This window comes from Pseudopipra pipra, chromosome 1 (assembly GCF_036250125.1).
Source record: "Pseudopipra pipra isolate bDixPip1 chromosome 1, bDixPip1.hap1, whole genome shotgun sequence".
Classification (NCBI taxonomy): domain Eukaryota; kingdom Metazoa; phylum Chordata; class Aves; order Passeriformes; family Pipridae; genus Pseudopipra; species Pseudopipra pipra.
Window position 1 is genome coordinate 61,256,231 of NC_087549.1, and position 24,891 is coordinate 61,281,121.

The 24,891-nt window shown below is 42.7% G+C and overlaps 1 protein-coding gene across 1 annotated transcript in view; it reads left to right on the forward strand.

Annotated features, from left to right (window-relative positions):
- Positions 1-221: 221 nt before the first annotated feature.
- Positions 222-24,891, forward strand: part of SCGN (secretagogin, EF-hand calcium binding protein) — a 29,341-nt gene continuing 4,671 nt past the window's right edge. The window contains exons 1-7 of the mRNA XM_064658891.1: positions 222-337; positions 985-1,055; positions 12,045-12,137; positions 12,716-12,805; positions 13,728-13,784; positions 14,666-14,743; positions 24,734-24,789. Of these exons, the coding sequence (XP_064514961.1) occupies positions 265-337; positions 985-1,055; positions 12,045-12,137; positions 12,716-12,805; positions 13,728-13,784; positions 14,666-14,743; positions 24,734-24,789 (518 nt within the window). The 5' untranslated portion in view covers positions 222-264. The remainder of the gene's footprint in view (positions 338-984; positions 1,056-12,044; positions 12,138-12,715; positions 12,806-13,727; positions 13,785-14,665; positions 14,744-24,733; positions 24,790-24,891) is intronic.

Genomic DNA, 24,891 nt, shown 5'->3' on the forward strand with positions numbered 1-24,891 from the left:
CCTGGAAGGCTTGAGGTCCGTCCTGTCAGCACCTGTGCCCGACCACACCCTGGGCGTGCCGGCGGGATCCGGGCAGCGGGGCCGGTGTGACGAGCCCCGCGGGGCCGTGCCGGACGCGTGGGGAGGGGAGACTTTCCCCCCGCGACCCCCGCCCGCGGGGCCGCCTCCGGGGCGGGGCCGCCGCCCTCAAAGCCGGGGCGGCCGGCGGGGCGCGGGCAGAGCGGGCGGTGCGGGGCGCGGAGGGTGCGCGGGGCGGGCAGCACCATGGAGAGCGGCGCCGAGGGGCGCCTGGACGCCGCCGCCTTCCTCGGGGCCTGGCGGCGCTTCGACGCCGACGGCAAGTGGGGACGGTGGGGAGCGGGACACGCGTGGCTGGAGCCCCAGCCGGGGTGTCTGGTGGGCGGGCGGGTGCCTGTCCGGGAGGGTGCCGCGTAGGGGTTTGACCGTGCGGGTGGGAGCGGGGGCCGCGTGGGTGGGTGCCCGTCTGGGTGCGCGTGCGGGTGGGTGCAGCGTGGGGTGCCCGGGCTGTTGCACGCGTGGCTGGGAGCCTGCACCAGTGGCTTTCTGACAGCGTGCCCAAGCCTCACCCCCACGAGGTCCCGCGGGTGTTTCTGAGCCCACCTGTTCCTCCTTACCGTGGCCAAATATCACATCCGTAAACTACCCTTTTCACCCCAAAGTTTTTGCCTTTTCATCACCTCCCCATTCCATCTGCTGTTCCCTGTTCTGGGGCCAGTTTGTGGAATTTTTTTTTCCAGAATGTTTTCTGTGAGGAAAACTCCTGGGGTGCCAAGCAGTGCTGTGCCCAGTCCCCACATAGATGTGACCAGATCAAATCGAATAGGACCCTCCTGAGTGGGCAGGCAGGGCCCCCAGCTGAGATCCTGACCATGCAACCTGGAGCTCCCTGCATGCAGCGCATGACACAGTTCCTGGAACTTGGGCAGTACCACCTGACCACTAATATATTTTACTTTTATTTAGACAATGGCTACATAGAAGGGAAGGAACTTGACAATTTTTTTCATCACCTCCTGGAGAAATTGGGACCAGAAGTAAGTACCATGCTGTGTTAGTTGTGCATCAAGTCCAAGCGAAAAGGTTGTGCTGAGAGATGGTTTGTGTTTGTTGTTCCCTGATAGCTAACTTCCTTAGCAATCCAAAGGTAAAGAGCTTTTCTCTTGGCAACAAGGTGGCATTTAAGCAGGTACAATAAGTGCAGTCACCTGAGAAGTTTGATCCGTTGTTTTCAGCCCATCAGCTGCTGTCAGGGTGAGATGGCAGCTGGCACCAGCTGAAGGTGCTGGTTGGCAAGGTGGAGAGAAAGTAATTTACTGCCTCTGAATAGAAACAAACAAAAAAGTACCAGCACACAGCCTGGAAGGGTGAGCGGGAGGGCAATAGTGATGATTTATTTATTCAAGCCTAGGCTGATTAGTTTTGTTAATGCGATAGGTTTCTTTCCCAGGTCAATTTTTAACAAATATACTGTCATTAATTTTAATTAGTGTTTAGGAACAAGACTGTATTGCTGCAAATGGCTAGAAGCCAAACAATAGTCAATTCAGTTGCTCTGAAGATCCAAACTTGGCTCTCAAGTGTTTCTGAGTTTCTGCCCTGGTTTCCTTTCCTGTTTTTGACAGCATTTCCCCTCTCTCACTCTCTACACCTCAGTACTAACAGAAATTGCATGACAATTTAGAGGGGCTGGTTTCCTTAGCTCCAGGTCATACATTGCCTATGAGTGTCACCACCAGTGAAGGAGAAATCCTTCCACTCAGGCCAGCACTCAGAAGCATGTGAGGAATATATTCATATTTTTGCTACACAACATGTGCCCAGATAGGAAGAGAAAAGGAGGAAACATCTTTCAAATGGAAGGAGAGGACGTGCCAAAAATGAGATGAAACAGAGATTAAACAATTCCTTTAAGCAAAAAGTAATTAACAAAAGGGAAAAGGTAGCTGATAAAAGGCATAAATTCACGAATATCAAGTGTAAAATCAGAATTGTACTTACAAGCCAATTGGTACTCTTGGATCTTTAGGGCTACAGTAAAAAAACAGAAGTTGTGAATAATTTTTTCAAGCATGGTTTTGTTTAATTTGCAAGTAAATTTGGATTGAAATATTGGCAGTTTCTGCAGAAACATCTTTCAGAGAGTGGATGGTTAGATGAATAGATAGGCACCTAAAAAGACTTCAAAGCAAATCAAAAAAGCTCCAACATTAAGCGCAAAGAAACATTAGGGACACAGAAAAACTGATTGAAGAGAAATTGAAAAGCTCATGATTGTTTACCCAGGAACAAAAGAAGAAATTGGGAGCTGCTAGTCTCGGGGCATTGAAACACCAACGCAAAGCACTCTCAAACAAAACCCAGTGACAGCAAATGTGAGATGTTGAAGGAGAGGCTTAAAATGAGGCTGCAGAGCTCAATGCTGGCGTGTGTTGCTGAAGCAAGGGACCTCCAAGTGGGGCTCTCTGGAGTGATCTGTAGATGGTGATAAAACTGAGGTTTAGCTGGGAATCTCATGCTGCAGGCAGCTTCCTAATGATGAGAGGTCAAGAAGAAACTCCAAGCCCCACTCTAGCCCATAGCATCCCTTGCGCATCCCTTATATGAGATTTTGGGACAGCGTCGCACAACACCAGCTGGGTTGCAAACCTGGTGTATTACAGCAGTTTTTGTGGTCTTGCTGATATCAGTGTGAACTCTATCACATTGTGTTAGGTTGCACACAGAACTTGCAAAATGAGGGTGTTCTAGACACGAACTTTCTGCTTCAAGAAATCAATAATAGTTTTATTCGTTGTTAAAAGTCCCTGCTCAGATGACTCCAGCCTAACTCACAATCCTCATCCAGCTTACATCTCCTTTGTTTCTGCTGTCTAGGTTTTGCCATTAAAAGAAATATCTTAATACAAATTGCATGGAGAAGGCACCAACTCCCTCTCCTGTTAAACAGAAGAAACAGGCTAATTCTAGAAGATGGTGCTCACTAACTTTCAGGGTGCTCAAACAGGCTCTCAAGTGCTTTTGGTTTTCTTCCCTAGTTTTCCTGCTTATTTTTGGCAACATTTCCACTCTGGTAGTATTAGGGACAAAACTATCCAGCAGGCAGTTGCCAGTGCAGCCTGCCTTGGTGGCAGAAAACCCAAGGGGAGCTTTGTCCTGGGAGGCTGAGAACAGTCCTCTGCCCTCTCCCCTTGGTATGAGGATCACCTGTTGCACCAGATTAAACAAAGGTCTCTACTACCTTTGTACAATGAGTTTGTCTAACAACACTGAGGCGTTTTTTTTGTCTTGTTCATGTGATTTTTGTTGTACAGGCTTGTGGTTATAGCAGCAGGAGTAAAGGGTCCCCTCTGCACTGTTTTTGCCACCCTACAGAAAGAAAGTGTCCTTTGCGATAGAAGCAGTGAGCTGGGACTGAGCATCTCTCTGCTTTAGTGTTTGTTTTGACCTTTACTCATCTGGGCTTTAAATGTGTCTCTTTCCTTGCACAGTAAAAGGGGGAGACAGCAATACGCTGACATAACTTACAGATGTGTCACAAGGATTAATTAGTGACTGTGTCTGAAGTGCCACACAAGTGATAAATAATGTTATCAGCACTGGAAGTTGTCTCTGCTTGAATAGCAAGTGGCTTCATAATTATATTTTTTCAGCTTGCACTCTCTAAGCTGTTATTTTTCTTAATGACCACTGTAGTCTTTCAGCTGTTTTTCTTCACAACTGCTCTGCAGCATCCCCAGCTGACACTAAATGCCAGGGAATGGGAGCAGCTGGGAAAACAATGCAAAAAGGAGCCTGTTGGGAAGCTGAGAGGCACAGTTCTTTTTGACAACTCTGAGTGAGGAAAGAAATTTGAAATAGCCTCCAGTGAGGGAGGCTAATTCATTGCCTTTTGTTGAACCATCAAGAGTTATGAGGGCAGAAGAGAAAAGTTTGCAACAAAGGTAGGCCTGTAGTACACCAATCCAAATCCCAGATGCTGCTTTCTGTCTCTTCTCCTCCAGCAATGGGTGATTGCTGGAGGCTTTTGGACAATCCACTTAACAACCTGCTTTAACTTTTGGTCAGCCCTGAAATGGTCAGACAGTTGGAATAGATGGTCATTGTAGATACCTTCCAACCCAAATATTCCAACCCATCCATTCCCAAGAAAATACCTTCAATTTCCAGGTGTGTGTTAATATCCATAAGTCTTCTGTGATTTATGACACTGAAGTTTATATAAATTCTTCATCAGCTGGAAGGGCTTCTGTGATTTGGTTTGTTTAGGGAATACAAAACAGAATCAAGGACAGTTCAGCCCCACCCCAGCATGTTTGCGAACTGCTGACATTTTCCATCTGCTGCTGTTATTACTCCTACATCTTCTCTCTAACCATTTGAGCCTCCAGCTTCCAACCTGTTGCTGCATGGCTTCTGTGAGCTGCCTGTGTTCTCTTCTGCTCATTCATAAACCTCTTTTTTCTACATTATGGCCACCTCTTTCCATGCATCTTCTAAAAGTTTTTATACTGATGTGAAAGCTCAGTGGAAAGGACAGTTTCTTTCAGCATCGAAGAAGTGATTTTATTGGAACAGAGCCTCAGCATTTCTCTCTCGTATTAGTTTACATCTTTCTTTCCATATCAAGATCACTTAGTATCTTCCTTGCTTGCTCTTTTGCATATTTTTAATGAATCTCTGTGTATATTCTCATAATAATTAGATAAGAAGAGTTTTGTAGATGAATGGTTATAAATTTTGGGGTTGGATTACTGAAAGCTTCCATAAAAACAATGATGTCTGGGCAGATATGAAGGGGAATGCACATTGCTATTGGGTTTTCTCGGAAAGGTATTTCACTTTGCTCAAATTGTACTCAGATTAGACAGAAGATTTTCAGATGAAAGACAGTTGCCCTCGACTAACTGTAGATGCGTAAGAGACCACGTGTAAAAATTTTTGCAGCATAAATTTGATCGGACAAGACAGGTATTAGCCTGTTTATAATTCCTCTGCCCCAAACCCACATGGATAGTTGTGACTGGAAGGGACTGAAGTTAAGCTTTAGGACCTCACCCTGAACAGCCAAGAAGGATTTGTCTTCGCATTTTACTTTCAAAGAAGAGGAGCAACCTCCAGGTACTCTTGCACATCATCCTTGCCTGCACACTGCATTGCCTATCTAAATAATGTGTTTAATTTAGTATGGTCAGGAATGCAGCAGCTAGTCGAACAAAGTTTAAAGGCCAAAATATCAGCCAGCATCAAAGCCATCCAAAGCAGACTTCTGTGTTTTACCATCCCAAGAGACCTAAAGTCTTTGATGACCAGCAAGTCAACAGCAACAAGACCCCTATCAGAAAGCATTCAGCTTTCATCCACATCTAAAATAATTCAGAGTTCTAACCTCTAGGCAATACTCTGGGCAATTTAGATACTTGGAAGGAGTGCTTTACTGTGAGGGTGGAGAGGCACTGAAACAGGTTGCCCAGAGAAGCTGTGGGTGTGCCATCCCTTAAAGTGTTCAGGGCCTGATCAGATGGGGCTTTGAGAAACCTAGACAAGTGGAAGGTGTCTCTGCCCGTGGCAGGGGGGTTGGAACTAAATGATCTTTGAGGTCCCTTTCAACTCATACCATTCTATCATTCTAAATAATGCCAAATGCAGTTGTTTCTTTAAGTTGTGGGTTCTGTCAGCCCTAATTAGCCTGAACAATTCCTATTCCTGTTCCTTCACATTAAGGCAGGGAAGTGCCTCGAAGTATCTCTAAATGCAAACCAAACATGCCTATGGTGAAAAAGAGACATGATGTGTCTTCATTGGCCAAATGCATGTCAGAAAACTTTCAGCCTAGTGGAAAAGACAGAACAAAGAACCTGTTCAAAGCCTAACCACAAAATTGTGATGGCACAAGGAAGGCTGTAGTAACCTTTGTTAGATGCTGGTATCTCCTATGTGAAAAATTCTTTCCCACATTTGTGCAGATGAGAGCTGAAAAAGGAACCAAAACACAGTGCAGGATAACAGGATAAGTGCTTATCTACTGCAGTGTGCAGGATTACAGTAAATCCTAACCAAAATAGAGGGCCCAATTCTGAGGTGATAGCACTGCAGTTAAATAAGCGTGATTGACCCAAACGAGAAGTTAGCTCAGGAGCTGCAGGGTGATATCCCACACTCATGCAGTCTGTGCCAAGTACAGCTGCATGGGTGAAATGAAGTAATTATTGTGATTTTTTTTTTTTCCAATGCTATGGGATTTAAAGAAGAAATGTTTGGTAAAAAAAAAAAAGATTTTCTCCTAAGGTCAAAATTTATGTTACTGATGTTTCATCTGGTCTTTGCTGGCCTCCTGTCTGTACTGTGTGGCTTTTGGCATGGTAATAGTTGTTGAGGTTTTTTTCCAACTATCCTTCTTGGCAGACATAATTTATTTTCATAGATCTTGTAGGAACTTGATATCTCTGGGACCATTGGTTTCTATCAAATTTGACTGAAACATTAGAAGAAATGTGTGCTCAAGCCAGCATTTTCAGATTATTCCTTTTTTTCCCCCAAGAAACAGGCTATAATAGTCACTTAAATATAGTTTCTTCTTGTTTTTCATATGCTAATCAATATAGTGGCTTGCTTCAACAAATCACATCAAGAAAGAAAAATAAATTTATTTATGATCAGACTATCGTGATCAGAAAGAGTTAAATTTCATCAAATAGGAAAGACTCCACAGTGCTCCATAAATTCACTTTTTACCCTCCCTTAAGAAATGACTCATAGCTGTGTTTTCATCAAGGCAATGAATTTCTTAAGGATCAAAACTTTCATTAGACAGCATGAGGCAAAGAGGCAACAATATTAGAGGAATGGGTTAACAAAGAAGACAGATAGATTACAGCCATGTTTCCAAGCAATCATAACCAGCCATGACAAAGAAATTAAAGGCTGTGGAAATTAAAAAAAATATGTGATCATGCCCTTTCCATGATTACAAACACTATTAAAAATCAGATTACTTTTGTGATGCTAAATACTTCTAAAGGGTTTTTGCAAAAGGGAAGACAAAGACTGAACAAGGAAAGGAAGGCGAAGAAAATTAATTTGATATGGCAACTTGAAACACAGAAGCTGTTCTCTGTAAAACTCTGTGGAAGAGCATCCATAGTAAGAAATTTACTCCTTAACCCTGAGAAGTGTGTAAACAAAGTCACAGCAATATTTTAAAATGTGTGCTTTTGTGAGGATAAAAATGACATGGCCTTCTCCTCATAGTAAGAAGTAAGGATTTTTTTCCTGACTGGACACTGAGAACATGTACCAGCCCTTGGAAACCACACAGCATCCAGGAACTCAGGGAGGTGCATGCACCAGGAAAAACAAGGATTTACAAGAAAGGCTTCCCAGTACAGACAGTGACTGGAAAGGATGCAACAGCATTCACTTAAACCCCCACAAAATGGGAAAGCTTTGCAAACATTTCAAACTGGGTGAGGATCTGCTGCTTGAGACTGGCAACATAACAAAGCCAGCATTACCTCTGATGAAGGAAGCTGTGCTCAGCTATGGACATTTGCCTGCTGCAAAGCCATTTCCCTCTGTCCGAGCTCATAGAGACAGGAGGCACGAGTTTGTATCCTGCTATTTGCTATGTTGTAGTTTAACCTCATTTGGCAGCTCAGCACTACACAGCCACTCATTTCCTAATGGAATGGGAGAGAGAATCAGAAGAGTAAAAGTGAGAAAACTTGTGGGTAGAGATAAAGACATTTTAATAGGTAAAGCAAAACCCACAGGCACAAGCAAAGCAAAACAAGGAATTCATTTACCACTTTCCATGGGCAGGCATATGTTCAGCCAGCTCCAGTAAAGCAAGATTTCATCAGGCATTATGGTGACTTGGAAAGGCAAACACCATCACTCCAAACTCCTCCTTCCCCCAGATCTATATGCTGAACACAATGCCATATGGCATGGTATATCTCTTGGGTCAGTTTGGCTCAGGTGTCCCAGCCTTGTCTCCTCCCAGTTCCTTGTGCATCCCCAGCCTCCTCACTGGTATGGTGGGGTGTGGAGCAGAAAAGGCCTTAGCCCCGTAAACACTGCTCAGCAATAACTATCTGGTACTTAAAATAAAATAATATATAATAATATAGTATATGCTATAAGTAAAATATAGAATAAATATAATTTAATTATAAAATAATAAATATAAATACTATGTAGTAAAATGGAATATATATTTTAATATAGACTGAAATATAATATATAGCAAAGTAACATCCCTATGTTATCAAGACTATTTCCAGCACAAAACCAAAACATACTAGCTTCTGTGAAGAAAATTAACTATATCCAGCCAAAAACAGAGTAAAAAGGTGGTATATTTGGGGTTTTTTTTATTACCATAATTCATAGCACTTGAATAAATGGAGAGTGAGCCTGAGGCATTTGAAAGCATAGTGTGTTTGGTTTCTAAACTTTCCTGCTTGTTGCAGTCCGTAGTTGAACACTGAGATAATAATTAAAGCGAAGGAAGTTAAGATAAATCTCCCAGGGAAGGTGGTGGCCATAGCACCCAGTGCAGTGGAATCACCCCTGCAAGTGCCTGCCTGGAGGTCTCCCCATCTTGCTCTCCTGCTCCTGATTTTTCTTCCTCTATCAAAGGACTTGCCCTGATAGGGGAGGCAGGGAAATGTTTGTAGGACCCCAAAGGCAGAGAATAAGAAATCGAGCCTCCTGACCAGTGGCCTCCTTTTACATTTGGCCTCCCCTCAGCAACCTCATTGCAGGGTGGCTGAGGCAGTGAAGGGGCCCCTGTACCCCAAGTCTGGCTGGTGTCCCTGTGCAGCCCCTCACTGCCCTGCCATCCCAGCTCAGCCTCAGCCTCCATGCAGGTTGAGTGGTGCCCGCTCCCACAGACAGCTATTTGCTGCATCCTTGCTCAGGGATTTGCCCTGCAGCAGCTGCATCAACTATAATCTCTTATCTGTGAATAGTTATCTTGTCCCTATCAGGGACACCTGACTGTTGTCTGTACAAACTACCACTACTATTGAAAAAAATCTGTTTAATGCATTTATGAGTGTAGTCAGTTGCTATATCTACAATGCTTTAAAAAAATTTAATATTCCCCATAATATCCCTCTTTATTTTTCCACTGGCTTTACTTGCTATTTGTCTCTGTCCATATCCTTTCTTCTGAGCAGAGCTTGGAGACCCAGTTGGGGTGCTTACTCCTGAAGCCTTCTTAGGGCTCACAGAACATTGCACCTGTAAAAATAATATCAGGGACAACATGTTTGGCTAGTAGAATTCTGCCTTGGCTCTATAAATCCTGAAGTATTGAATAGACAGTGCCTTGGCCGAAAAACTTTTTTCTTGTTTCTGGAGCACACTCTTGTCTAAGCATGAAGATCCTGCTGAACCACTCACAAGTTTCCCAGATGTCTCCTCCTTGCTGTAGCAATGCCTCAGCACTGATTTGAAGCCAAAACAACACCTGAAGAAAATCTGAACAAGCCAGAGAATTTGACTTACTCCCTAAGACTTCAGGGAGGGACCGGCAACTCCAGCTCTGCCCTGCAGCATGCCTAGGCTGTTCCTCTACAGGCTGCAGACATCCAAAATCAGATTACAGAGTCGGCAAGTAGATCAGAAGTCTGCAATTCATGTCCTTGCTTGGGCAAGGGGAACGAATCATGTAGACTGGGGTTTTTTTCCAGCCTTTTAAATGTTTTTTGGAATAGAAAAGCAATCAGAACAAGCTACAGGTCTGTACCACCAGTAGGTCGGCCTTGGAGACCAAGTCTCCCAGTCTTGGTTTCTGTAAGTGCTATGTCTTACTTGATCAATTTATTATTATTATTATTATTTATTTTTAATCTTCTGAGATTGGGATTTTTGGTTACCATAAAGGTTACCTTTGAAACCCAATTGTCATAACCCAAGATGTATCATTCTTGGTGTAAAACTTTGTGATATACAAATAATTTTGCCTTGAGCATGTATCTTGGGAAAGCCAGATTGTGCGGTATCTTTTATTCTTTGTGAGTAAAGGTTGGGGTTTGGTAGATCTATTACCACTTCTGTTCCATGAGTAGAATATTTATGAACAGAGAGTGATTGTCCAAATTGAAAAATCTGCTGTAGTGTAACCCCATGGACTAAAAGCTCACAGAGCTGTGTAAATATTGTAAGTATTCTAGGCATTTACTTGATATATCCCATAGTTTAAATCAGTTTATAAAAAAAAAAGAGGCTGTCCTATTTTTTCACAGAAAACAGTGTTCCTGCCACAGAAAGCTCAATGAGGTGGTGGTGAAGAGCTAACATGAAGTTGAGGAATAAGCTTTCTTAACAAATGACTAATCTGAACTCCACAGCACACTTTTCAAATATCAGCTATGATTATTGTTTCAGAAATAAGTTATCCTACTGGGCACGGAGGAGGATAATTTCAGAGTACTTTGCAAGCCTATTGAAGTTGGCAACCGATAGGCTTGCCTGACTCCTGGGAGGTGTCTCAAAGAGTGCAGGTGCTGTCAGAAGGCAATTTAAATAGCACGAGGGCAAGTTATAATGCCAAGGAGAAAGAAGACCATGTGTGTGTGTTCAGTAATTTGCTGTGTCCACCATACCCGAGCTGGGGGGCCAGCAGTGAGCACCACCTGGGCTTTATAGCCACCACCACGGGAAAGGGGGAACCTGCAGCCATGCCCTAGGACACACTCAAGGGCAACAGCAGGCCCCGGGAGTGGGACTGTCACCTTGGGCACAACCCTGTGGGATCATTCCTGGGTGTTTCGTCCCCAAACTAGGAGATGCCAGCCCTTGGTGTTGTACCCCAAGGATGCGACCAAGGGCTGCACTGCATGGAGCTATGCACAGAGTAAATTTGAAAAAGTGACTCATGGTCTTGTGTCACAGCAATAAGAAAGGGAGTGTACAACCTGATGGAGCTTCAATAGCAGCTGGAAAGGATGAGAAACTGGGTTAGAAGACCCAGGAAGGCACAGCTGTAGTCCTAAATCCAGCTGGATGCAGAGATGATAAAATCTTTGAGGGACTTTTTTTCAGAGGTTGGGAAGAAGTTAATTTATTGTCTTGTAAAAATTGCTACAAAAGTATGCCAAGAGCCAGTCTGGGTTATCCTTCTCACTTCTTTCCCTCCCCTCCCAGTCAGGGCTACCTCCCACAGGATGGGAGAGAAGCCAGGACCCGCTCAGTGTGGGTGCAGAGGTAAACATAGGACTTTATTAATTGCTTGGGAGAGATTAATTAGGAGAGCTTCCCAGCCCACTCACAAAGCTCGTATGACCAGAAGCTTCTTTTATAGTGGGGAAATTGTACTTTGTGTAGTCCAGTCAGACAGGGGATCCTCATTGCTGCTGCTAAAGAAACCGTGCCTGATGAACCTAAGCATTGTATTTCACCTGTCACAGTGATGTCTGTCAAAACCTGACAAGTCCTGAAAACTCCCCACTATGTATAAATCGATTATGGGGTTGAGCTGATGCAAAGGGAATGTCAATTACTTGAAATTCTATGCTACTAACCCAGGAACACTGACAGAGCTTTAAACCATTTGACAGGTAATAATAAGCAACAATCTAGCTCCATTGACACCTTTCAAGGCTGGTGATCTAATGAACTAAAGAGATGTCATTCAAAGATAAGGATATCTTCCTGAAAAGCATGAGTTGAAAACAAGCAGGATGAAAACTGCTGTAAAACACGCTTGAGCAAAACCAAACCTCAGTGTTATAATGGGAACAGTTGGCTAAAGAAGCAGGTGTCACTGAAATATTTTGGGGTCTCCAAACACTGATCTTTCAGCTGAATGCTTAGTTGCTACAAAGCTATGCATAGGGCTTATTTCCAAAAAGCCATCCACAATGGTGTGTTTGTGGGCATTTAAAAGCATTACCCCCCAACTGTAAGGATAAAATGATCCTGGAGGCTATCTGTGAGTGGGGAGAGATTTCCTCCAGGAGACTCTTCTAGTGCCCTCAGCAATTTTCATGTGCATGTTGTTTTCTCTGTGGCAGAACACCATCACAGAAGAAAAAGTTCAGAGGATGAAGGAGCAATTCATGTCTGTCTACAATGTCACCACAGATGGACGCTTGAAAATCCAGGAGGTATCTCTGCCCAACCCCAGCTCAGGATTTCTTTTATAGAAGGATGGAGAATTAGAACAGACATTTTATAGGGTCTGTAGCAATAGGACGAGAGCTAACGGTTTTAAGTTGAAAGAGGGTAGATTAAGACTAGATATAAGGAAAACTTTTTTTTTATGAGGGTGATGAAACACTGCAACAGGTTGACCAGAAAGGTGTGGATGCCCCATCCCTGGAAACATCAAAGGTCAGGTTGGACAGGTCTCTGAGCAACCTGATCTGGTTGAAGATGTCCCTGCCCACAGAGAGGGAATTGGATTAGATGACCTCTAAAAGTCCATTCCAACCCATACCATTCTACGATTAGGACCTATAGCAGACTTGGGAGATTGGGAAGATAGAGCCTGTGTGGGGAGGAGGTGAGTCATGGAGTACTATATTAGCCAGATGTCTTGGTCTGGAGTTTATTTCCAAGGAAGAAACATGTCCAACTTACATTTCCCATACTATGTCAGCAGCCACCCCAGTTTTTTCTTTTCGTTATTTTCTTGGTGTGGGTTTGTTTTGTTGTGGTTTTTTTTTTAATGCTTTTTTTCCAGCTTGCCAATATGATCTTGCCGGATGATGAGAACTTTCTACTGCTTTTCCGACGGGAAACTCCCTTGGACAACAGTGTGGAATTCATGCGGGTCTGTATCTCCACATTGCCTCTTCCCTTGCACACTAACAGCTTCTTCAACACCAACCCTTCTGCCCACTGCGGAACACAGTATGGGAAATAGATGGATATTTTGGAAGCAAAATACATTCTGATCTGTTCAGGTAGAGAAGATTGTACATTATTTATACCAGCAAAACAGAGATGTCGTAGCTAGGACTGGACCAAGGGCACTCATTACACTTCGCGAATGCTCTCAGCCAGCTATCAGTCATGCCACCAGAGACAAAACCTCCCCACAGATAAATCCACCCCTGTTGGGAGCTATGGCAAAGCCACAGCTTTGCCTCATCTGTGGCACAGCAGAGACCAAGAAGGCAGACCAGGCACATTTTGAGCATCATTTTATCCTGAAACAGTAGCCTGTCAGGGCATGGAGTGGAAACCTCCATAAGCTGGGTCAAGCGAGGAGCACAGGCCCATATAACCTTGCCCAATCTCCCTCCAATCTCTGTCTCTAAGTATCCCAGCACAGAATTTCAATTTTTCCAAGACTGCTTGCAGTTACTTTTATTTCACATGAGAACTGGAAGCTTCTGTGGATCAATGGCCAGTTGTGTATGGCCTTGACTTTCACTCAGAGCAATAAAAGAAGATGCATGTACAAATTAGGTAAGAAATGCAGAGCAGTTTCTTAGTCTTTTCTTCGTTTTATAGACAGTGTGTCTGCATTAAACATGTGATAGCAGCATGTCACGTGTTTAATGCACCCAAGTGTGAGTAAAAGCTATTGTGTGAAAAGTTTATTGTATTTCATGTACAATTAATTATGTGTTGGATAATGCAACAGCTTGCTCATTATGGAAGTTCTGATTTGAATTTTTACAATCTATCACTCAAGCAGATGATTAACTGCAATATTTACGTGATTGTATCAATTTATCCCCGTTCAGATCTGGCGCAGTTATGATGCTGACAGCAGTGGATTTATTTCAGCTGGTGAGCTCAAAGTAAGTTATTCTAACAAATCTCTGCAGGCTTGATCTACAGCTCACTGATGTCAATGGGAGCCTTTCTGTCAGTTTTACCAATTCGCTGCCTTTTTGTGTGGTTGACAAATGATTGTTAATAACGAGATTGTTAATAGTGAGTTGAAGGACTCACGCCTTTTGGCATGGTCTCAGGGACCCTGCAGGAGGGAGGATGCTCTGCTGTTGCCCTTGATATCTTGCCTTGTCCCATGTCCCCACTTGTCTCGGTGACACTGAGGCACCCAATGAGCCCCACAAACGTTGCCTTGCCTTGGCCTCTCCCAGCTAAACAGAGCCAAACCATTGTATTTTATTAATGGGATTTCTTCACAATCTCTTCCTGAGCCTGCAGATTTTCTGAACACTGATTTCTCATTAAAGCTCAGGCTGTTGAGACGAGAGACTGTTCAGATACAGTAACTCAAACACTTTGAGTCATCTGGGCACAAAAGTCCATCCCTGGGCTGCAGACCACGTGCTGAAGTCTCAGTGCATGGCTTCAGCCTGTGCCCCAGTAAATATACAAGAGGATGTTTAAGTGTTTTGCCGAAAAGAAAATATTTTGATTTGACATCTATTAGCAAATATTGAAGGATTGATGTTATTTTTTGCTTATTTTATGAGTTAATTAATGATTCATTCCTGTATGCATTCTCTGGGGAAATTTTTTTATTTTCTAATTTATTTGAAAAAATATGTTTCATCTAAAAAAAGTTTGAACTTTGTGAAACTGAAGACACTACCACTAAGCAGCAATGTGAAACTAAATTCGTATAACTCTGCTGGATTTGAATTGAATTTGTTACTGTTATTTCTTGAATTTACTCTAAAGAGTAAAATTTGTCTCTTTCTTACTAAAGGATTTCCTGCGAGATCTCTTTTTGCAGCATAACAAGACGGTTGCTGAAGTAAAGCTGGAAGAATATACTGATACCATGGTAAGAAAAGATAGTATTAATATTGTTTAGATTAGAGTACTGACTAAAAATCTTCAGGGTCAATGTCCACAGGGCCATAAAAACCCTCTTAAAAGGTGTACTAGAGAATCCTTTGGGAAGTTAACACATGCTACAGCTAACAGTTCTTTACATTAGACATCAGCTGTGAAAGCATTTCAAACACTTTTGTTTTAAGTTGAACTATTCCTATGAGAAAACAGCTCGACTCTATGCCAAAGCAAACTGAGCTCTAAACTCCTTTAAAAATAGGTGAGGCACATCTCCTTCAGGACATGTTCAGCCACAGCTAGATTTCTAGCTCATTCACTCCCTCCTTCCCTTCCTCCTTCCTAGCAAATCCTTTTGCTTCCAAGACGAGCAGATATATCTGGCTTTTCTGCTCCGTGAAGCCCAGCAAGCCTTGCTGGCTCCCTGCTGCTTCCCTGAAAGACTGGGAGGTTGAATGTTTCAATTCTTCCCCTGCCTTATCACAATACAGCTTTTATACTGCAATCAACAGTGTATTATTTGGTGTAAGTTTAGCATCAGTCACCTGGATTTCAGAACAACTTATTATATCTAAACATCTAAAAGCAAGAAAAAAAGGGAAAACAAATCTCATTTCTGATGTCATTCTCAAGGGTATTATTTGAATTCCACTAGCAGACATCTATCACTGCAATTTTTTAAATTACTTTCAGATGGGACTGCCTTGTTTCTTGGTAAAAAAATCTGTGTTTGTACCTAAAAACTGGCTTGGTATGCAAGCAAAGAAGGAGTTGCCCACATATTTTGCAATACCATGTTATGTATGCATGATGCGTCTCTGTCTAGAAATGTGACCCTTTAGAGCAATGTGAAAAACTGTGCCATTACAGAAGAGCATAGATTTTTTTTTCTTTCATATTTATAAGACAGTGAAAGGAGAGGAATGCTAGCTACAGAAATTATTTTCCAACTGGCAGAGCCTAAAACCAAAAAAATCCCAGTAGTTACAGCTAGAACAAAAATCTTCCTGGTAGCATCTGCAGGTAGCAAATAGCTTTCATGCTGCTCCATTGAGGTTTCCGTTCCTGGTGGTTAATCTCTGATCAAGTGCTGGGAAATAGGTGATCTGAAGCTTGTAGACAGTGGGTGGTTTATTTCCTCCAACTCGTTGCCCTTTCCCTTAATTTCCCAAGAAAGATCTGTGATTCTACTGCCCTAACGCACCTGGGTATCAATGCAGCCCAGGGCTAAGAGCCGGGAGGTCTGGTTTCTATTTCCATGTTTTTTTATAGATTGGCTTTGTATCTTTGGAGAGGCAGTTTAGTTTCTACATCAAAAGATAAGATTTGATATGGGAAAAGGGATGCTTTGTGTATCTGGGGAAATCTATGATCTGAAATGCAAATCTGACTCCTGAGGACAAAGGTTTGCAAAGCTGCAATGCCAAAAGAATCAGGGATGTTGATGGTTATTAGAAAATTAAGATATGGCAGATGATTATTTTTATCTTGCAATTCTTTTCTCTAAACTGAAGGTCAAGGATGTTTATAAACACACCCGATCCCAAAAGCTAAGGCAGGGTGTGAAATTACCACATGTAATCGCCTTGTGATATTCTATAGTAAAATAGAGGATATAAATTCTGTACCTCATAACAAAGTATCCACATGGGCAGTATCTCTACCTTATCAGATACATTGTGTGAAGTGATTGAGTGAGAATGTATCTGAAGCAGAAAGGTAAAATTCCAATGAGGGAAGAAAGATTCAGCCTTGCATTTGTGGGCTATATAAAGAGGGAGAAATAACTCGAGGAGCAGAGGTACAATGTCAAGGCCCAGGGCAAGACAGCTCTTTGCTTTCTCTCTCTGCTTTCCACGTGGAGTGAGGAGTCCCACTGGGACTCTGCCACCGTTACCACTGTTTAGGAAAAAGGGAACAGTGGCCCTTCCATTTTATTCCTGAAGCTTTCAGTCTTTCTATTGTATCTTTAGCAACCAGCAGCACCAATTCCTTTACTGCACAGTGGACAGACATATTTCCCTCCCCTATGGCTTTGCTCCCAGCCTTTTATCTGCTTTGAGCACGAAGTCCTTGGGACAAGGACCTGTTTCTGCTGAACCCAACTACAGGGTCTCTCAGGGTGGCCCATCTATCCAGCTTAGGGCTTTCAAGTGCCGCTGTAATAATATTCTGTTAAAATAAGCTGTGTCCCTAGAAGCTGTAAATTCATCTGTCTCCACAGGATTTACAGATCTCTGCCCTTTTTTCTGTACATACACAGCTGGCTGCACGCATCTTAAGCAGCTACTGATATACTGAGTGGACCCTAGAGCCTTTGGATATAGCGATAAAGAGGAAAATGCAAACTATCATTTTAAAGAAAGTAGCCCAGGCATGAGAAAAAAAAAAAAAAGGCTGCATTTTATGGTTCTGTGCTGGATATTTGCAGCTTATAAGCAGTACAACAAGCAGATATCATACTAACCAGGACATGCTAAATTCTTGCCCCTTGTACTGCTATGAATAATCATATACCACATTAAGAAAAAAAAAAAGTCTGAGAAGAAAGTATTTCTTTTGGAAGAGATTGGTCATCTCTGGAAAGGAGCATCACTTTATCAGATTGTTTAGCAGCTGTTTCTTAAGAAGCAGTAAAGCCACTGGGGAAAGTCACGAAGGAAGAATATTTGAGTTCTGAAGACTCTTCACGGGGGAATTAAAGTGGCAACTTTGTGCTGAGGAAGCCCCTTTGTAGGCATAGTTCTTTTTTTTTTTCATGCTTACATAGATATGTGTTTGTATTAATAGTCATCAAGTGTGTATGAATAATCATTTGCATGCACGTACTTGCACGAGAAGATACATAATCATGTGCAGTTCTGTAGGTTTATTGCTACAGACAATGAAGAAATGAGGCTGCACATACCATGATTCAATCTTCAGGATTCTCTGCAGAGCCCTCTCCTCATTCCCCCTCCATTAGGGTTCCTTTGGCAAACAGCACCTGGTGCTGTCATCCAGCCAACCAGAATCCCCAGGACCCTTTGCAAACCCGGTGTTTGATTCACACACTCCTTCTCAGCTCCAAGGCCGAAACACTCCTCTCTGATTCCAACCAACTGAATGCAGGTGCCTCTGGCCTAACTTGTTCCCAGAATTGCCTTCCCATGGGCACAGACTGAGAGCTGTTGGCAGAGAACAAGTGCTTGGAGGTTGAATCGAAGCCTTGTATTGCTCTGAGCCTCATGAGAAGAGGCCCCAGGGCGTCCTGCGACATGTGCTCCAGGAGACACAGTGAGCAGCTGAAAATGGAGGTTTTTAAGAGCATGGTGGGAATTTTCTGCCTTCCTGAATTAACTCAAGCCAGAGAAATGAAAACTTGTCCCCTTTGTGCTTCACGATGAGAAGAAGACTGTGGAGGATGATGGTGGAACAACCTTTTCCAATCCCTCCCCACCTCCCCTCAACCCCCAAGTCAAGCTATTAGTAGGCTTCTGTGTCCTAGTGAAGTTTCAGCCCATGAATACTCATCTCACACATGCATTTGACAACATTTTGTTGTGAGTTACAGCTTCTGTACCTGTGCATGCACCACAACAGTGTACTTCATAGAATACTGTAAATGATGGAATAGAAACTAGATTTAAGGTATAGTTTCTGATGAAATTAAGTATTCATCATTTTTTTCTTCTGTAAAAGCAAAATTTTCACTCAGTTTTTGCATCTTGGCATATGTCATTACCTTGTTCATAGAAACCCTGACAGTTCACAGCTTCCCGGATAGCAGCATGTTACTTCTAGTTTTGTAACCTCAATGCCTACAAATTGTATGAAGGACAAGCTCATTACCGAGACAAACTTCAGCAAATTAAGTTACATATTCTCCTGAAGCAGTCACATATGCAGCACTGACATTCACTTTTTGCATTGCCTTATGTTGATAGTGTCAGACTGAGCATAAAAAAAGTCCTTTAATTTGAGCATTATTAATTTTAGTACAATGAAAAGAGTAACTCTCACCCAGCCAACACACTATCTTTGCCCACCACAAGCTAAAATTCTAGAGAGGCAACAGTATAAGTGCAGTGACTAATAACCCAAGATTGAAAACTCCAAGCATTGGTCATGAACTACAATATTTGAAAGTTTGTAGATGGAGATGGCTGAGTATGAAATCTTAGCCCCAGAGAAGTCAATATAGATATCTTTTACAGCTTTAATGATACCAGGGTTTTGCTGGGCTTATTTGCAAAGGTTATCCTGGGGACTGAGCTACGTAAGCTGAGCACACAAACCTGCAGCTGACCAGCTGCTCCTCATCTCAGTGCAGAGGGGAGGAGGGTCTATGTCCATGAGTATGCATTGTGGACTACTGTTATTGTATTTTGGGGGGATTTCTGGTGCTTTTGTGGCTGCTGCCTCTCCCCTCTGCGAGGATAATGCTAGAGGCTCAATGTGGTCCGATCTTTGGCTGTGAAAGCCTGTCTGTCCATGCTCAGTGCCTATGCCGGTGTACTTATACATGGAAATAAAAGTCAGAGCACAGAAAATTCAGGTAATTTAGACCCTTAACACCTTACTAGTCAAGCTAGCACATCTTTGTTAACAAAGTCTTTTATGACCACCGAAGAAATGGTGTAATAATAGAAAGACAAATATTTATTGTATTGAAAAAAAAGCGTAAACAGAGCAAACTTCCCAAAGCTCTAGAAATAAAATATGAATGGAGTGTAGCCTACAGGAGTGATTGCCTAAGGAACAGTCTTCACACATCTCTTCTCCTGTTAGTGTTCCTTTCTGGCCCCCCTCCCAGGCGATTCTGTAAGGATGCCATGACCCCCAAGAGACTGGATCTCCAGGGATGCTCTGGCACCTCAAACATGACATCTAAGCCAAGCCACCACTATGGGAGCCCCACCATCAGCAGAGAGCTTCTTCCTGGGTTTGGGTGCATGTGATTCTTCTTGTTGCGTTGCTGCCTGTAATAGAGAACCCACACATCTGATGAACACAATGGAGGCAAATCTGCCTCCCGTGTCCATTCTTGACCTAACATAGGTGGTGCTGCCGCTTCCAATTTTGCAAGGGAAGCAGAATATCCCTTTTAAGCTCAAACTTCATTTCTGAAGATCAAAACCAACAGAACTCAGGAGCCTGCAGGCTTTTGAAAACTCCAAGAGATAACACTTTGCTCTTCCAGGAATCAAAACACTCTTAGAAATTCTGCACTAAATGACTTGTCTATGTGACACAGGCAATCTGGTTGGGCAGAGCACTGAGCTTTTGTCCTGAGGATAACTTGCTGGCCACGGGGCCCTCCTGTCTGTCTGTAAAAGCCTTTGTGACACCATCCTTCCTCAAAGAAAGAAGCCATAGGCAGTCCTGGATCTTGGCCACATGCCTGTCTTGATACACTCTCAATAACTCTGTACTCACAGACCAACTTGAGTTACAGCTGTTGGGCATAGGTGCCCATGATATATGTATTTGTGAGAGTAGGAAGTAAAGCAAAAGCTGACTCTTTTTAGTGTCCCACTTTACTACACACACAGAATCAGAGAAGATATAAAGACAGGTTTTAGTGAGTCCACTGCTCACAGAACTATTTATTTTGGTTGTTTACTTCTTTCCTTATCTCTGTCATGGAAAATAATTCAGATTTATAATCTTATATTGCTCTTCAAAGCATATCATATTGTGGTGGCCTTCTTTACAACACTGGACTGGAAAAGCAGAGGTATTTCCTTTGCTGAATTAAAAGCCAATGGCAGTTCTGATTTTGCACTTAAAAAGAAATGGAGATATAACAACACTTATTTTGCAAACCCAGCTTTTACATATTCTCTGTCTGCCTTAGAGTACGTGGACTACATTCAAACAGAACTTAAGATGCCCCTGGTGCACTGCCATTAAAATGTCAGTGAATTAATTTGTGCAAACACTTTAAAACACGGGGTAGCTTGACAGTAAAATAAATGCATCATTTTATAAAACATACTGCTAGATGCAACAAAGCTTTTACTAAAATTGAGTGCTATTTAAACATGCCAGACCTTGTCCTTAACCACATTTCATATTTTCATATCAGCCTGGCAGCGTAAATATACTTTTCAGGAGGGTAAACTGAAAATCCATCAAGTTTAACATATCAAGATGGTGTGTTTAAAAGTTTAAATTAGAAACAATCTCATAACCATTTCAATTATCTGCTTCTCCCATGATGTACACTTCGTCACGTGGGGTACCCTCTGACATTCTTTGTGTGCTCATTCACACAGTTAGCAGATCAGAATAAACACTCACATGCTTGAAACTTGAAAGTTTAATTAAAAAACATTTCCTCAGGCTTTTCCCCAAGCAGTGCAAAGTGAGACTGCCATGTAGTGGGTACGCATGAGCTCCAGTTGTCCAGATAACAGGATTAGGTCTATCTTATTAGCTGTGGTACCTGAACTAATTCCCAACATGTTTTCTATCTGTCATGTGGAAGTCAGTGGCCAAGAATTAGCTCGGCCTAGCTCTTCCAGCCAGACTTTTATTTTCCCTCTGTTGACTGGTTTGGACAATCAAAATATTGCGTATGTTTGCAAATTTTATTCAGGATACTTGTTGCAGAAAAAGGCCAAACAATTAGAAAACACAAAGATACTCTCTTGCAGAGTTGAGTGAATGAGGTCAGAGAGGAGTGAAGGAGGTCAGGGAAGGGAGCTGGTTAGCTGTAAGTAGACATGGTCAGCCACTGAAAGTTTAATGTCAAGCTCAAAGACACCACGCAAGAGAAGCAAATTGGGAATGATTCCTTTCATTAAGCATTCCTCTAGGGAAAGTATCCTCTCTGCAGTTAACTGTGCTTTAATGAGGTCTGTGCTACTGCAGGAATATTGTAAAGGGTTCGGAAATGGATAGGGTTGAAAACCACTAGCTCACAAAATTACACTGAAGTAGAAAGACTTTCACATCTAAACCACCACCTCTAATCTAGCCTGTTTCATTAAGAATGCACAAAGCTTTTCAGCCTGTCAGCTATTTGTGACTTCTGAACCCATGAAAATATGCTGCACTCAATGTAGAGCAGATGCAGGGCAGGCAGGACACCCAAAGTCCCAAGACAAGGACAGCTACACTAGGGTGCTTATTTATTTATTCTGTGGAAAAGGAGATGAGACTGGAGATGTTTCACTGAAAAGGAGACTTGAGACTTGTCCTAGATAGGCCTATATGAAATGAGAAATGTGCCCCAAGTCTGGCTCTTGTTAGAGACACATCAGATCTGTCCTGGTCCCATAAGCTGACACCATGGTCAGCATTTATAGGTGTTTATCAGTGAGTTTGTATGGAAATCAGAACATTGTGATCACAGAGCTGAACTTCTCACAAAAGATCTGTGTTTTTGCTTTCCTGAGATATCTCAGAGGGAAAAACACATCTAAATTTGAAGTCTAGACTGAAACACTGGATTTTAGTCTCAAAAGAGTAATTCTGAGATGCACAGAGTATGAGAGAAAATAAAACACTTTCAGGAGCTTAGAAACATGTAGGAGAATCCAGGTGAAGCTGAAAAAGTGCTAAAGACAGTAAGTTTTGGTGTGTTTTAGTAAGGCCACTGTATCTTTGTGTGAAGAAAAGGCCAGTGCCTTCAGCCAGAGCTGCCCTGACCTGGCAGCAGAGTCCCTGAGAGCTGTGTCCTATGTTTCCCACCAAATGCTGTCCTCTCCCACCATGCCAGCTGCACTGCTTTATGATGAATTCCTACAGACCATGTGGGTAACTAATGCTCCTTGGTGGCCTAAACCAAGGGATTTAGAGTGACATTTTCAAAAGCATTTAAGTTACTGTATAGCCTTGGTACTACAGTATTCCCACCATCCACATGCTGATACTTTCTCTAGCTGTCTAAGTAGGGGTTATCTTCATAAGTTTTCTTTAAAGAGTATTTTTCAGAGTAATGGCGTAAGCTGGATGTTGCAAAGCTACCTTTGTTGGAGAGTTTGCAAAAGTGAACTAGCAGGAGTATCTCCCTCTCTCTTCACACAACACAAAAAACCAGGTTAGGTACTGATGTTCCATTTGGACAGAGGCTTTTAAATTCTTATCTGGGACTATCTTTTTCTAAAAAGAACATTAATCATTTTCTATGGCCTGCAGAATAACTCCTTTATTAGCCAAGGACTGAAGGCTCAGGTTTATCTCTCTGATGGCAGTGGGAGTCTGTCATTGCAAGGACACTTCTCCCCTTGGTGGCAACAGCAAAGGCAGCTTCTGCTCCCATCCCCTCCTCCAGCCTTGCCCCATTGCAGCTCCAGCAAAGACCAGGAAAATGTGCCATCTTGCAGTGGGAGAACCAATGGGGCAGGAAGCAGGATGCAAGAATTTAGATCAGCTAGAAAGGGGCGACTTGGATTGAGCAAGCGGAGAGCGGTCCTCAGGATGTCTTGGCAGCTTTATTTGCTTTCCAGCTCTAGAGCAAAGAAGATTCAGAAGTCCTTCTTCTGTTATTTAGTGACTCTGTGCAGAGTGCATGCTTGGCAGAGGCCAATTAAACGGGAAAATGGCTTTCCTTGTGCCACTGAACACCCACGTAGCTCTCAGGATGCCATTTTTCCAAATATCTCCATATGGGTCTTCGACCATTCATAGGACTTTTATACTGTCTTTCAGTGGGAGGAAAAGTGAGCCTATACCAACTTCCTCTTGAAAAACCCCATCCAAACCTCAGTAGTGTAAAACGCTCAGAATAATTAATGGGAGACAATCTGTTGCAGAATCTCAATCTAAATGCACTACAATAAAGGCTCTCAGCATAGCTGCCTGCCCTTGAGCAAGGGGCAAGGAGAAGGCACTGACGAAATAGTTAAGGTCTCCCTGAGAAATGGCAACTTTCCAGAACACACTGTGTTCGTATACAAGGCTTCATATTAGGCTTCACTGTTAGGAAGTGCTCAGGACATGCTGCTGGCTCCTGCTTATTCAGTGTCACAGAGGATAATCCTGTCCCTCTAATCTTTGTGAGATGGGGACTGCTAGAGGCCTTCTCCAGCAGATATACAATTACACAACAGGTCTGTAGTGAACTGGTTACTCTGCACAACCACTAAACAATCAGATGAGATCTACCAATATCATCTATCAATATAATGCATATTCCTTAACTATCTGACAAAGAAAGGTGACCTGTCACAGTAAAATATTCAGCTTCCTCCCCACTGCCACTACAATGTGAAATATATTTTTTCTAGAACTTTGAGCCATGAGTTTTTCAGGTTTGCAACTCATTAAACACCCCCTCCCCCTTTCCTTGTAACAGACTCGATTTTGTGCCTTGAAGAGAAATGCAGAACCAAATATAACAAATAAATAAATATTTTTTGGTCATGACTCATCAAAATGATAGTATTAAGGAAAAAGTAATCTTAAGGAAAGGATAAGATTTCAATTCACACAGATTAACCTCTTGATGTTGGCAGCCTGAACCTTCTTCCCAGTCTTAGAGCTTTCCAACAGCAGGCTGAGCCAAGAAAATCGCACTGCTTTAGTCTTGTAAAATCCTGACCTGAGTGTCAATCAGAAGATAGCATTTGCTCTTCAGCCACTCAGTAGCCACAGCAACAGTGAAAGATAAGGACGGAGTCAGGCTGGAAGCATTCAGAAGTTTTCCCCTTTTTTCAGCACTTTTTTCAGTGGCCTTGGCAAGGGCAGTATTTAGTTTCTTAAGGTGTTTGCTGCAGACCTGCCTTTATCCCCATGTAAGGTGGGAAGGGAGCGGTATGGGTCTTTGATTGCTTTGGGTTGTTGCTGTCAGAAAGCTGGAGGATTTTGCTATGCTCTCGTGCCACCCTTGCACTCGGTGGTAGCATAGGATGCCATGCTGCCTGGGATTTGGGCAAGCACCCCAAGCAAGCAGAGGTGAGGGCACAGGGCAGAGCAAAATGTATATTGTCTTTTTTGTGTGCATGTTCTCCTCATGGCTTATCTATTTTATCTCTGTCTTCTTGATTTATAGATGAAAATCTTCGACAAAAATAAAGATGGGCGGCTGGACCTGAATGACCTGGCAAGGTAGGATTTAATAATGTTGATGGGGTTTTTCAGCTCCCAATGACAGATCCAGGCAAGGTGATGATCTCCCTCTGGGGACGAGAATTTGAATTTTGCCTCCTT